General features: G+C 39.1%; 1 protein-coding gene across 1 annotated transcript in view; it reads right to left on the bottom strand.

Moving 5' to 3' along the window:
- GUCA1C (guanylate cyclase activator 1C) overlaps positions 1–12,163 on the bottom strand; it is a 64,276-nt gene extending 52,113 nt beyond the window's left edge. The window contains exon 1 of the mRNA XM_075198114.1: positions 11,899–12,163. Coding sequence (XP_075054215.1) covers positions 11,899–12,153 — 255 coding nt within the window. The 5' untranslated portion in view covers positions 12,154–12,163. The remainder of the gene's footprint in view (positions 1–11,898) is intronic.
- Positions 12,164–14,129: the final 1,966 nt, after the last annotated feature.

Below are 14,129 nucleotides of genomic sequence, written 5' to 3'. Positions count from 1 at the left end.
ATAAACTCTTAGGGCTAGATTTACTAAGCTGCGGGGTTCAAAAAGTGGGGATGTTGCCTATAGCAACCAATCAGATTCTAGCTTTCATTTATTTATTACCTTCTACAAAATGACAGCTAGAATCTGATTGGTTGCTATAGGCAACATCCCCACTTTTTCAAACCCGCAGCTTAGTAAATCTAGCCCTTAGAGTGAAGTCTTCACCTATAGCAAGCCACCTTAGATCTTTATTCTCACAGGTAATTGGATGCCCCCATTACTTCTACTCAGAGTAGTAAGAGTGTCATGTAGTAAAGAGGTATTGAAACTAGAAGTAACTGGCAGACAGTGTAATTGTACACCAAACGGTATACAAAGAACTAACCATAGACAATGCAAATTGTCGAGGGCAGGCAGCAAGCAGGGTTAACTGGAGGCAAGTCAAATGTCAGGGAAGGCAGCAAACAAGGAGGTACAGAAATAAGCCAAAGTCTAGCTACGGGTAATTAGCAGACAAGTTTTTTTGCAAAAACTGCAGACTTCGCAAATAAAGGACATAAACACTATCATCGGCAGTAATGCTAAGCCTTTCCTGCCATTTATAGTTCAGGTGGCCAATCACAGGGCTTCTGCACAAATGAGCCCCTCTGGACGGGCTGGATAAAAAAAAGCATTCCAACCGCTAAGCAATAAGCAGTCCCGGCTGCTAAGCAATAATTCCATACACAGTTCCATCAACCAGAGTCCTTTTTTCACCAGCTATGGTTATGGCCCAAAAGAATATCCAACCACCATGCATGGTTGCCTGTTACCTGCAGTTCATGATCTACATGTCAAATTATTTCAGACACAACAAGCATTTCAACCCTTACAAAAGGTTCAGCAGGAAGCATGCAGAGTAGCATCACAGGATTTGTCCTGTTTGTACAAAAAATGTGTCAAACTACAAAGAATATTTGCTTAGGATATCTTTCTCACCAGTTGGCTGAAAGTTACATTGGCGCTTTTGCTATTCTCACTTTGCCCTAACACTCCATTGTCTGTCATCCCCCTGTTCTATGAGATGCATCCAACCGGTGTTTTACATCTCTCTGTTGAAACCTGCTCTCTGGTCTCTGGATCCTTCTGCACCTCCACCTCCTCTCAAGATACAAGGACATTTGTAATATGTCATGGACAGGGGCGGGCTGGCCCGGGGGGCATCGGTCCCCCGGGCCGCTCCGTCTGACCCCTGTTCGGGCCGGCTTCCCCCCGTGAATGCACTTTTTGTTTAATATTTACCTGCGGCCGCATCGCAAAGCACACGATGCGGCCTCGTCAGCGCACAGGTGGCCGCATCCCATGACAGGCGATGCGGCCGCCCTGCGCCCCCCCGGGCTGAGATTCGCCAGCCCGCCTCTGGTCATGAAAGACCTGTTAGATTCATGGGTACACTGCAGACAACTTTGATAACTGCTAAAATAGAAGATTTATAGTCTGGAATGGTGAAGAATGTTCTTGGGAAACTGCAACTAGGGTCCATGCTCCATATATTCTTATCCTTTCATAACCACTACTAAAATAAACCAATAGGTAACTGCCCCCTCAAAGGGAGTTCTGTCTTGTCCCTCCTTGTCACCTAGATTGTAACCGCTGAATATACAGAGAGAAAAAAAATTCAGACTAACTACACAGGATTTGATCGCTGGCCTTGTGGACTTGGGAACATTGGTGCTATCTGGCAAGCCACAATAGCATTTATCTCTGCTCTTATTCTAGAGAAATGTATCATATGAATATGCTTAGAGCATGCTCAGTTCAGCCTGATGAAAACTTCCTGTCTGTAACCAATCACCTGCATTCTGGGGGTATATACAATTGGCATAGAATTGCACCAACTGCCAGATTATTGTGCTACTTAGCTGTGATCCAGCCTTTCTCTATATCCTGATTCTTGTGCATGACCTCAGCTATCCATGGCTACTCTCCCATTCTCTGACCCTCGCTTTAACTACAGACTTCCCAGACCTCTTTGGCTATGGATATTTCTGGCCTCAATTGTGACTTTGCTCACCGACTTCTCCATAGCTCATTGTCATTTGAATAGTTATTCCCAGTTGACTTCAGAGTGTAACGATCTGCCTACAAGCTTGCTGCTTTGTATTGACAGCCCCTGCCTCCTGGACTTTTGGACTTTTTCTGTGTTTCATTTTATGTGTCAGCAGCAGTATCTCTGATCACCAGAGGTGCTGCTATTGTACTTGTTCTTGTGCTTTAAGAGTTAACCTTGTGGAACTAATTATTCCTTACACCTGGGTTTTCCCCAATGTATACTTGTCACTCCTAGCATACATTACTGGTTATTGTTGTCACATCCTGTTGTTACACTGTTGTTACTTCCTTTTGTTGTGCTCCTGGGTTTATGCTGCTTGGGATCGCACCATACCTCCTGTTTACCTGCAACAGCTGTGTACCTGGTAATTACTGCAAAGCTCATTATTACACCTTCTGTTTATACTCTTCAGCAAATAAACATTGAATATTTTCACCTTATTTGTGGCCTTAGCTGTATTCCTGCATTGATTCGTGACACAGGGCCACACTTCCTTTGAATTAAGGATGTTTTGTGACAAGTACTAGAAAAAGTAATATGAACTGCTAAAGGGAGGGGAGAATGTAAACCTTGGCAGGTTCCACTTAAACCAAAAGAAAGGTTTGAACAGACAACCCATTAAGTGAATTTTAACTTTAGGATGGGCCTGTAATGCTTTAATGCCCTTTATGAACTCAGTAGGCAAAAAAAGATTTTACTACAGCACAATGAATAATAAACATCCATCTACTCAAAACACTGTATGGGCTTCTTAAGATAAGAGCATGGAAAGGATATAATTTAATTTAGCCCAATAAATAAGACCCAAAGAATGTCTTATATTAACATGTGCCTGCCTTACTGGAATGAACACCACCTGGTCTTGGGTGAAAAGAGGAGGAGGTTCATGATTGTCAAGTATCTTGAAATATATCTTCAAATATGTTGTCAGGAATCACTCTTCTGATTCCGAAACAATCCCATTATCACCTCTAATTGGCGCGGAAACGGCTTCTCACTAACTTTAACCTGTCGCAAATCGCACTCAGCGCACTCATGACTTGCAAGTTGCTGTAAGGGGGTCACAAAGTATTTCAGCACTCAATGTTGCTCTCACCTATCCCATGTATCTAACTGGATCTCTACTCAACAAAGACCACAGACACTCAATAAACACCTATAGCTGCCACCATCGACGGTATAAGGCTAATAGAAGTTTGTAACTTAATTACGCAATTGCGCACATTGCGTTTGATAACAATTCACAAGCTTGCATTTAAAGGGTTAACACAGTGAATCAATCTCTCTTCTAAACAGGCTATGGATTTGTTTAGAACAATAAGGTCAGCAACTTATTAAATTTAAATCTAATATATGAAAAAAGGTACAATGCTTAAATAATATAAAAGCAATTCATAAGGATGACATATAACATGCAACAAAAACAATTATAAAATAAACGGAGAATAAGACCGAATGTATAGAACTTACATCTTACAGCTTTATTGTCATCCATTTACATAAACATTTAAACTCTGTCTTGCTAATATTTGTGGTATCAAAAGTTCCAAAGCAAGTTGTGTCCAGCATTGGGTTAGATGAGAAGCATTCTTCTATAACAAAGAAAAGTTATATAATGATTTGAAAAAAATCTTTTTTAGAATGTTATTTTTATTAATATTATTAAGCTTTATTTATAAGGATAAGGTTGCAGTAATCCAGATGGGAAATGATGAGTGCATGGATAATGGTTTTGGTGGATTCCTGAGACAGGAAGGGCCGAATGCAGGCGTTGTTGCGCAGTTGGGTGAACTTCATTAGGTGCACAAACTTTCCCAAGATATCAGATATTCAATAATTAAATATCTGCCTCCTGGATCACAAATCCTAGATAGTAATTGAAACTTGGGTTGTCTCCAAATCAGAATGGTCTCACCTCTTTCCTTCTAAAGGGAAAAAGCTTAGTGATTTGCATAAAAGTGTTTATGTCAATTATTAGATTGATTCCTGCAAGAAAAATTGAGCTTTAGATTTATGATCCTCATCGGAGAGTTAAACCCACAAACGTTATACAATAGTCCATTATGGTATTATTTATCCTATTTAACTAACAGCATATTTTTTGATTCTGAGTCATTAACAAATCCAATGATCTGCTTGCTATCAGGGAAAGGATGATCACAGAGGTGCTTATAACAGCACCAAAATAAAAAGTAAATTTAACTCAATTCAGAGGCATAGAACCTAATGGCATTGGATTTTTTCCTCTAAAGAGAAGGAGGCCAGTTATTGTGGTTTTCAAAACCAAAAGGAGAAGTAAATTAAATGGGCAAAGTTGGGGGTCACACACACAAATCGAGCCACAAAAGCCAATCAGGACTAAGTGGGCTGTTTTAACAAAAATTCTACCCATGGACATTTCTTGAACTATCCTGTAGAAACTTGCTTGGAAGAAGGTCCTGTATGTGACCATTGTGGGGCTATACGCAAACCTCTCCATCGGGGACTTAATACTGAATGTAGTATTTCCATTACTATCCTTGAAAAGAAAATCTCATTTATATCCTATGCTGTTGTCTATAAGAACATAAGTCACAGGTTCAAACCAATGGCATTTGAGGGGGAGAAGCCTAGAGAGAAGGTTTGAAATCTAAAATGGTATGGTTTCCTGCAGCAGCCAAAACAGTCTCTTTGAATCGGTAATCCTTAAGTCAAACTATAATATCTTTTGAAGGAATATTCTTTCCTGGTTTGGGGAGGAGGGCACTATTGGCTCTATCCATTCACATTTAGTCACATTGAAATTCAGGGGCCTATTCCAGAAACAAGTCAAAAACATGTGCAGGTCATAAACAGTCTATGGAATACTTTTTAGTTTAAAATTATTTCTTCTAGACCCATTGTCTATATCTTTCTAGACAAGCTCATTTGACAAGTCTAGATTATTATGTTGGCAATCAGCTCCTCATGTTTGTTCTCTAATAAGATTACAATTTCTGATACCCCTTTTACCACTTCTTTGATGCTATATATTTAGTAAGACCTCTGCATAGAGTAAGTATGATCAGCAATAAACTTTTGCAGCACCTTTAAATATTTTATAGTCAACAGATCTCTGTCTGTTCTTTTGTTGGCATCTTCCTCCTCTGAGATATCTGCCAACTATTGCCACTGGAGGTAATTATTTCTCAGTCAGCTTTATTTGCAGCCTTGGGTGGTATAATTGCATTGTGATTCCGTTATTCCAGGTTCTCTAAGCAAAATTAGGGCAAAAGTGTCTTGAAATCACTGAAACATAGATGCTGTGATTGGGGTTCCTCGGTTAAGCTACCATTTTGGCTTGTATAACGAATGTGTCTACATGCTATCCCTTTTAACGTTCTGAGGTTCCTAATTGGTCATTCAATACATCTATATTTGGACTTTTTGGTGATGTGATCTGGAATGCTTGTGTGGGTAAATAAAATATTTCCCACTGGAATATTGCCTTTCAGTTCAGAAATATGTTACATCGATACTTCATAGATAGCTCATTATTATAAGAATCTTGTAAATTAGTAGTTATATTTTATAATTTTGGGCTGGTAATTTTACTTTCAGTGTCTGGAAATAATGCCGCTGGTAATAAAGGAACAACCAAAGAGTTTATAAGTGTACTTTTGCATAAATAGACTTGGAAGCATGACTACTTGTTGTCTCATCATGATCACATTATGACTTGTTCCACTTGTTGGTCATTATCTGTGACAAACAGCATTTCCAGGTAACCAAAAAACAAACAGTAAATAAAGAAGCAGTGGGTTCATATTTTGACATATTGCATCATTTGCTGACAAGTTTATATTTGTGAAAATAATACATCACCCTGTGGATAAGCAGATGTTATGGTTGAATTTAAATAGCATAATGCACTCCTTTCATCTTCTTAAGAGGCATAGAAAAGTACTGAAAGAGGTTTACTATTTTAAAAAGTTAAAACTTTTTAGAAAGAGTGCCATTTATAGAAACTATGATCAGAAATATGGAATTATTATTTTGCTGGAGTAGCAACTTTCTGGCCTAAGATACTCAGATGGGTCCTGATTCATCAAGGAACACAAAACAAACGTATTGTGCTTTTTGTTAAAATGCACATATTTTGGGTATACACATGTCCATATTAAACAAGGAGCGGATCTGAAGATATGTCTGTTGATAAATATGGGTCTAGGTGCTCTCTGCTCTAACAGAGAAGACACTGCAGGATATGTTCAATACATATGTGGAATATAAAGCCCAAAAGAACGCACAGAAGAAAAAGCTACCATTATTCTTCCCCATAAAATACATTTATTAGGATGTTATGAATGTCTACTGTACATAAAATATTTTTTTTACAGTTGTTCTTGATTGTAAACACATCTTCTAGCTTGCATACATAGCCATTGTCATTGGTAATCGGTACTTACACCAGACCTGTAGCAATGAAATGGAAGGCTATAGTAAGGGTCCTTTGCGCTTGAAGATGAATTGGTCGTTGCTGAGCGCGCTGGCGAATAATTTGTTTCTGACCATGTGCAGAGCGATTTTGCGCAAATTATGGCATGTATTGGCATTTACGCTACTTAAAGATTCAGGCTCATGATATATTACCGCAATGAATAACAGAGTACTTTCGCTGAAGTCACGATATGATTTGTCTGTGCTCTAATGAACAATTGCTAAGCAAGATTTTGTGTCTACTTGGCCTCTTACAATTTATGCAGAACAATCTATCCTAAACTGAAGAGTCCAACAAAGAATGAAACCGGCTTTCTTCAAGAGTATTTTCTGTGTCCAAGTAAATTTCGGTGATGCTCTAAAAACATAATAGGTAAAACAGTGACTCAAAGGACTGCCATACCAATGCCATTATGATGGATAATATGGTAATAGAGAGTAACTCATCTTCATCACAATGGTCTGACGCTGATTGATGCTCAGACTTTGACATAGGGACTGAGTGTAACATTTTTAGAAATTACATTTCTTTACAATTTCTAGAATCATTTCTTTTAACATAATTTTTTTCTTGGGGGTATTTAAATGGTAAGGGAAATGGATACAGAAAAAAATGAAGGGAATGGGGAGGGGTACATATTGGAGAGCAGACAAAACACAAAATACATACAATCAAAATATGAAATGGCATTAGTGACTGAGGGTTAATATACAAGGCAAACTTCAGGCAGATAAATAAGCTAGAACCAAACTATTGCATGTCTCATGGGGGAGCTTGGATAAGTTGTACAAGAGGGTCATAAGTGGCAGTGGTTGTCAAGTCTGGTGGGCATAATATCTGTCGAAGTCAGCATATTGGATAGAGTATTTTCAATTAAAATCGAGCAAACTTGGTTGTCTTTGTCTGAAAAGATGCGAATGGTACGCTATGGCGTGAAAGGGCACGCTACGGCGTGGAAGGGCGTACGCAGCTGCAACATGTGGCAACAACAGTATTTAGTCTTTTACATACATTCACACAAACACTCACACTTGTAAAATAGTACACATTAAAGGTAGTTGCAACACATAGTCATTTATGTCGAAATATAGTAGTATTTATATGTAATAATATAAGTTATATGCATATCAGTAAAACATACGGTACACGTTGAAGGAATCTAGTCATGTGTGGTATCATACTAATCCTCTTCGCAGTTGCTACTGTCCGGTTCACTCTGCGAAGGAATCGCAGAGTGCATACGCAAGCTATTAATGTTAAGGAATTATGGACTATTATGACTGAGTAATCTTGGCGGGAAGATCAGAGCTCATCCCCTGGAGAGATGACCCCCTCCTTTGGATTCCTGAGCTTAAACTAGCCAATGATTGACAACCCCTTGGACCTTCCTGAAACCTGGACCAATAGAAGCAAGCTATACCATCTGCATTGTTTTACTGTATTTCTGTGTGCATATAAGCAGCAGCTCCTCATCTAGTGTTCAGACATCTTGTCCCCAGACTTCAGGATTGAATGACTGTACACTGGATCCAGAGCGCCTGCGATAAGTAACGGCTGTACTTATTATAGTTTTCGCTTGAATATATACTGCTACTTTAAGAGAATAAATCTTTGTGCGTTGGAAACACAAATCGAGATTCAACAATCGTTATTGGATAGCGACAATACGCACTTAACATATCTTAGAGCCCTCACCTTCAGTGATGAACTCATGCCAGGTCATCCACTTGACAATGGGTGAGGATGGTGCTATAGAATAAGGGATCTAGTATGTCTCCATCTCTTAACTGAAGTGGAATTTAGCTACAATTTTGTAAATGGGGGGAGGGAAGGATTGCTTCCACTGTTGTGCAATGGCTGTTTTAGCAGTGATACGGATCTGGCCCCACACATATCTATGGTGTTAAGACAGTTGTTTGAGGAATAGTTAGAGAAGGGCGATGAGGGGAGATGGGGTTAGTTGCACTTCTAGAAGCATTCGTAAGACCATGTACAAAATCCCATTTTGAAGCAAGATTACAGAAATTTGCAATTTGGCCCACCAAATTTAACATTCTACATAAATACAGATTAACATCAGTTTTGTAATTTCTCGCACTTAAATTTCAGAAATGGGTGGCTGCTTTCAGGTATGTATTTAGAGGTTGTTCCCTGTTGTTCAGAAACACCCTCCTTTCCCCGTCTATGCTCTAATTCCACTTCACCACAGATGCTAACTGATCGAGTGGAGAGGAGTTAGCAGTAGAGCCTTTCCAGCAGCCAGCATTCCAGACAGTATGTTTAAGGGATCACCAGATGCAACAAGCGAGTGAAAACCAGAGCCATATCTAGCCTGGGGCATTAGGGGCATTGCCCCTAGGCTCCCGGCCAAATGGGACCCCCAATAGACAGCACTTTACACACCAAATAGACCATGCCATTGGTTGTGTATTAAGAGCTGGGAAACAGCATATATCAATATAGGTAAATACAATTTGTGAACATACAAACATATATAAGGATGTATACATAGCTAACTTAGTTAATAACATTGTTATGCCTTTCAATGATGGTTAACACAGTACAGCTTACTCTCCTCACCATCTAAAAAAAACTATTTTGTGTATACACCTTCTTTCAAGGAAGATTGTGAATGAGAAGTTTTCATGTTACTATAGGGCAAATATAATAAACATATACAGTATATGCATAATATTTTGTTGAAGGCAGGGGTCAGGAGACCGCTCAGGACCAAGAAACAAATATTGCTCAAAATGCAAATTGGGAAAAATGTATATCTATACTGGTGCGCAGTTGTTGATACTCTGTAACTCTTAACCAATAGGCAGAGACCTTGACCAAGGCGACACCCACCTTGACTGACTGTACTGCTTGTAAATTGTTCTTAGAGACAGTGACAATTAAGTACAAAAGATGATGGGATATGTGCAAATTAAACATGTAATTATGGATAATCGGTGTGTAGGCATGATCATGTCACAATCCTATACCTTATGTGCTTATTACAACAGGTACAATGTGGTAGCCATTGTGATACTACTGTTACTAGCATATTTTGAGGACATCTTGGGACTTGTAGGTTCCTAACATCTGTAGAGCTCCAGGCTGCCTGCTTGCAAAGGTAACAATGTTGAGTTGCCATTAGCATGAAGTTTATATAGATTACTTCATACAGTGCTATAGATACCCATTGAATGACTCATGCAGTAAAATGTACATATAATATTGTATTAATAGCTGATATTATAGGTCCTCTATAGTATTATTTATTACCGGTAATCCTGTATTATGTACACTGTGCACTTTATGAGGTGATCAATTGGTATGTATTTATCTATAGTATTATATACACTGTGCTCTCTGTGGGCAGAGCAATGGAAAACCAACTGCTGGAAAGTGGGTGTGAGGGAGACTGAGAAATTAATTACCAGGATGGGGCAGTGAGAAGATTACTTACATGGGAGAGGGTGGATAGAAAATTAAATGTGAATTTTGCACATAGTAAATGTTGATGTCCAAAACATTACAAGGGAGAATGTAGGGGACACTTTCAATGGCCTGCCACGCCCCCTCCGAAATCAACGAATCCTGCAGTTTTTGTGTAGAAGCCACAGGTTTCTACACAAAAAAACATATGCTTCATATTTCCGAGAAATCTAAAAAGTGATCAGGCATATATATGCTCCTTTGGTGCTTGCACTTGACCAGGGTGCCTACCTCCTGTGGGCATAGAGTTGGGCCAAAATTTAGGTGATCAGTTCTCTGGGAGGGAAGGCTTGTATCTACCACCAGCTATTGATAGGTGGCCATCACTACCTTAAACTAATGAAATTTGCATATCGTAAATTGCTGCAATTCCTGTTTTCTCAAATGTATCTGTTGTGCTCTGATACAAAGTGAAGATGCCAACAACATACCATAACTAACAGGCATCTTTGATTGGGCATATGTGTGGGCATGATACTTTGCATTACGGTCATTAAATGATCATGAATATAAAATGTGTAAAGCATATCATTTACATTTTAATAACAAATAAATAATGGATAATTAGCCAACGGCTGATACCAAACGCAGGGTCTCTTTAAAACCACTAGCATTTTTGTACTTTGTGTAAAAACGTGACAAATATACAACAGCAAAAACAATGTAAGAACATACAATAAAACAAAAAGCAAAGAAAATGTAAGAACAAAAGACAATTCCAACTTGGAGGTGCCTTTAAAAACCCCAGAAAGCAAATATGCATTCCCCTGTATTAGGAATCTTTTAACTACATACATACTTCTGTATGGTGTGTTTGACAAGTAGATAATCAAGGCTCACACTTGTAGATGGATTATCTATATCGGCAGGATTTTATTTGCATAATAGAGAAAAGGAATTAGCAAAAAATGTCAAAGATCAGTGATCTCTATGACAGCTCAGTTTACAATGCAGATCATATTTGTGCATTGTGTGGTAATCACAAGCAACTAATCCAGAGCAATGACAGATATCTGTGAGCCCAAAGCCCAATGTTGAAAGTGAGCCTGCACTAAAATATACGAGCAATACGGTTTTGCCTTTATTATTCCAAAATCACATTAGATTCTGGTATCTGTATCTATATATGGTATATATAGTGTTGCACTCTACAACGCTACTAAATATATCTCACAATAGCAAATTTCATCAATGAATATCTAGACATGAAACTTTTATAAAACTATGAGATTATACCCTATCGCCATATCTGAAGTAGTTAACACGTATTTTAAAATAAACTATGCCTTAAAAAGATGATGGTTTTTGGATAAATGAACGGATTTTTTTTAGATGCTTTGTTCTTAAGATTTTTTTTGCATTCTTCAACGTACATTAACATGCACTAAGAAAAAACAATTACTAATTACTAATGTGTTTTTAATTAAAAAATAAATTATTTAAATTTTGGGAAGTTATACATCTTAACTATATTAAGTTTTTTTTAAAAAATCTCTAATTTCACAATGTATATCAACACCATACATGATCTTGTTTGTGCAAAGGTAATATGTTAATATGCAGTGCAATATAAAATGTAAATATGCAGTGCAAACAATAATGCAAATTATCTTTCAAGATGTACAGATTCAGTTTTGAAAAACTGCAAGCTAGAAACTGACCTTTTCAGTTTATTTTTATTTTATTCTTCACAGCACATTACATGATTAGCTTACCACTATAGAAAAACAATCTGCTTTAGTTTAAAAATTGAAATGACAAATAGAACTGAATTAGCGCTAGGAACTTTTGTCCTCTGTGTACTTTTAATAACAAGTTAACCTCTTAATATGCCAATTCATAGCACAACCAAAATTAAATTATTAGTAACTGATTGACTTACCTTGTTCATATCAAAGGTACTGAATACTTGATCAATGTATCTGTTTGCCTCGGGATTCATTCCTTGCAGGCCAAGTAATCCTTTAAACTCATGTAAGCTGAGCTGTCCAGATGGACACTCTCTCATAAATTTTCTGTACCAATGATGTATCTCCAGAGCATTAATATCATCGGCATTTGAACTACTTGCACCCATATTGATTATTTGAGGGGTGCTTGTGTTTTGATTTCCATTGGCAGTGCACCACAGATTCATCCACTTGTCCCAATGTTTCCCAAAACACTGCTCATATTACAGTACAGATCTTTTTTAAACCCCTTAAACCTTGTTACAGAGAAAGACTACAGGTATAAAAATAGAACCATGGTCAGATTAAGTGCATTGTCAAATAGCTGACTTTGGAGGAGGATCAACGTTTATAGTAATGTGTATTTTTGGAAATGAAACATAAAGAAATACAGACATGCACACTGTATCCTATATTTTGGGACTTGTTGCTCTAAATTATATACAGTGCCTTGTATAGTCTCCTAAATAGAGATAAATCACTGTAACTAGTTTGAGTGTGGACTATATTATGTGTATATATATAGGACAAAAGTATTTGGATGCTTGACCATTACACCATCAGGGACTGTATTGACATTGTATTTAAATACACATACTTTAATATGGAGTTGGTCCCACATTTGCAGTGATAACAGCTTCCACTCTCAGAGCCGTAACTTAGAATTCTAGCGCCTGGGACGAGAAAGAAAAATGTCGCCCCCCCTAGCCCTCAATTTTAACCAAATTAATCTAAAATATTTTTCGAAATTGTCCCCCCTTTCAGCATTGCTCCTGGGCAGTCGCCCCTGTCGCACAGCCCTAGTTACGGCCCTGTCCACTCTTCTTGCAAGGCTTTCCATGAGATGTTGTAGTGTTTCTGTCGGAATTTGTGCTCATTCATTCTGTAGGGCATTTATGGGGTCGGCACTGATGTTGGACAAGAAGGCTTGGCTCGCAATCTCGGTTCCTGTTTATCCCAAAAGTGTTTGATGGGGTTGAGGGCATGGCTCTGTGCAGTCCAGTCAAGTTCTTCCATACCAAACTCTTTGTGTCTTTGTAGTCCTTGATTTGTGCACTGGGTCACAGTCATGTTGGAATAGAAAAGGGCCTTGCCCAAACTGTTGCCACAAAGCTGGAAACATAGCATTGTCCAAAATGACTTGGTATACTGAAGCAGTTAGATTGCTCTTCAGTGGAGATAAGGGGCCTATTCCAAACCCTGAAAAACAGCATCGTGCCATTATCCATCCTCCACTAAACTTCACCATTGGCATAATGCAGACAGGTAACGTTCTCCCATCATCTGCCAAACCCAGACTCGCCCATCTGACTGTCAAACAGAGAACCATGATTTGTCACTCCACAGAACATGTTTCCACTTCTCCACAATCCAGTGTCAGTGTGCTTTACACCACTCCATCTGACGCTTGGCATTGGTCTTCCTGATGTGAGGCTGTCACGCCTTTCACTAGGAATATCACTGACTGGTATTAGCACAACTAAACTGAGAGGCGCGGAGTCTAACGCACCACCGGTGTTCGCCAGGGACCCCCGCAAGGAGGTTTGGGCTTTGCTGCGTGTGATGCGCAGGTTGCGGTTCTCCCAGATAGTTACCAGTGCAGTGAATGGAGAGGAGTCAAACAGGCCGAGTCGAAACCAGAGGAGCACAGTACAACAGAGAGAAGGCAAATCATAGTCAGGAACAGTCCAAGGGTCAAAACCAGTGCGGGCAGCGAAGAACAAGGGATGAGAAGTCAAACAATAGCCAAGGAGTCAATACACAGGAGTAACACAGGAACAACAATGCTGGAGCTGGAAGAACCAATACTCTGGCACTAGACATGTGTCAGAGGCTGCCTTATATACCCTAATGTGCCTCCTGATTGGGTTAGGGAGATTTAGGCGGTTTAGACATGCTGACTGCAGACAGGTGAGCAGAGATAGAGTTCTGCTGCTAGGCAACAGGACATGGATTACGGAGAGAAGTTGTCCGTCTACGGTGCCTGTGGAGAGCGCGGAGACGGCACCTGACAGAGGCTTGCATGCAGCTGCTCAGCATGGAAACCCATTCCATTCAGCTCCCGCCGTTTTTTGTGTTTACATTAATGCCAGTGGAAGTTCGGAACTCTTTAGCTATGCTGATTGCAGTTCGTTGGCGACTTTTACACACCATGCGCCTTAGC

The sequence above is a fragment of the Mixophyes fleayi genome, chromosome 2 (genome assembly GCF_038048845.1).
Source record: "Mixophyes fleayi isolate aMixFle1 chromosome 2, aMixFle1.hap1, whole genome shotgun sequence".
Classification (NCBI taxonomy): domain Eukaryota; kingdom Metazoa; phylum Chordata; class Amphibia; order Anura; family Limnodynastidae; genus Mixophyes; species Mixophyes fleayi.
This window is presented reverse-complemented; position numbering and strand designations above follow the sequence as displayed.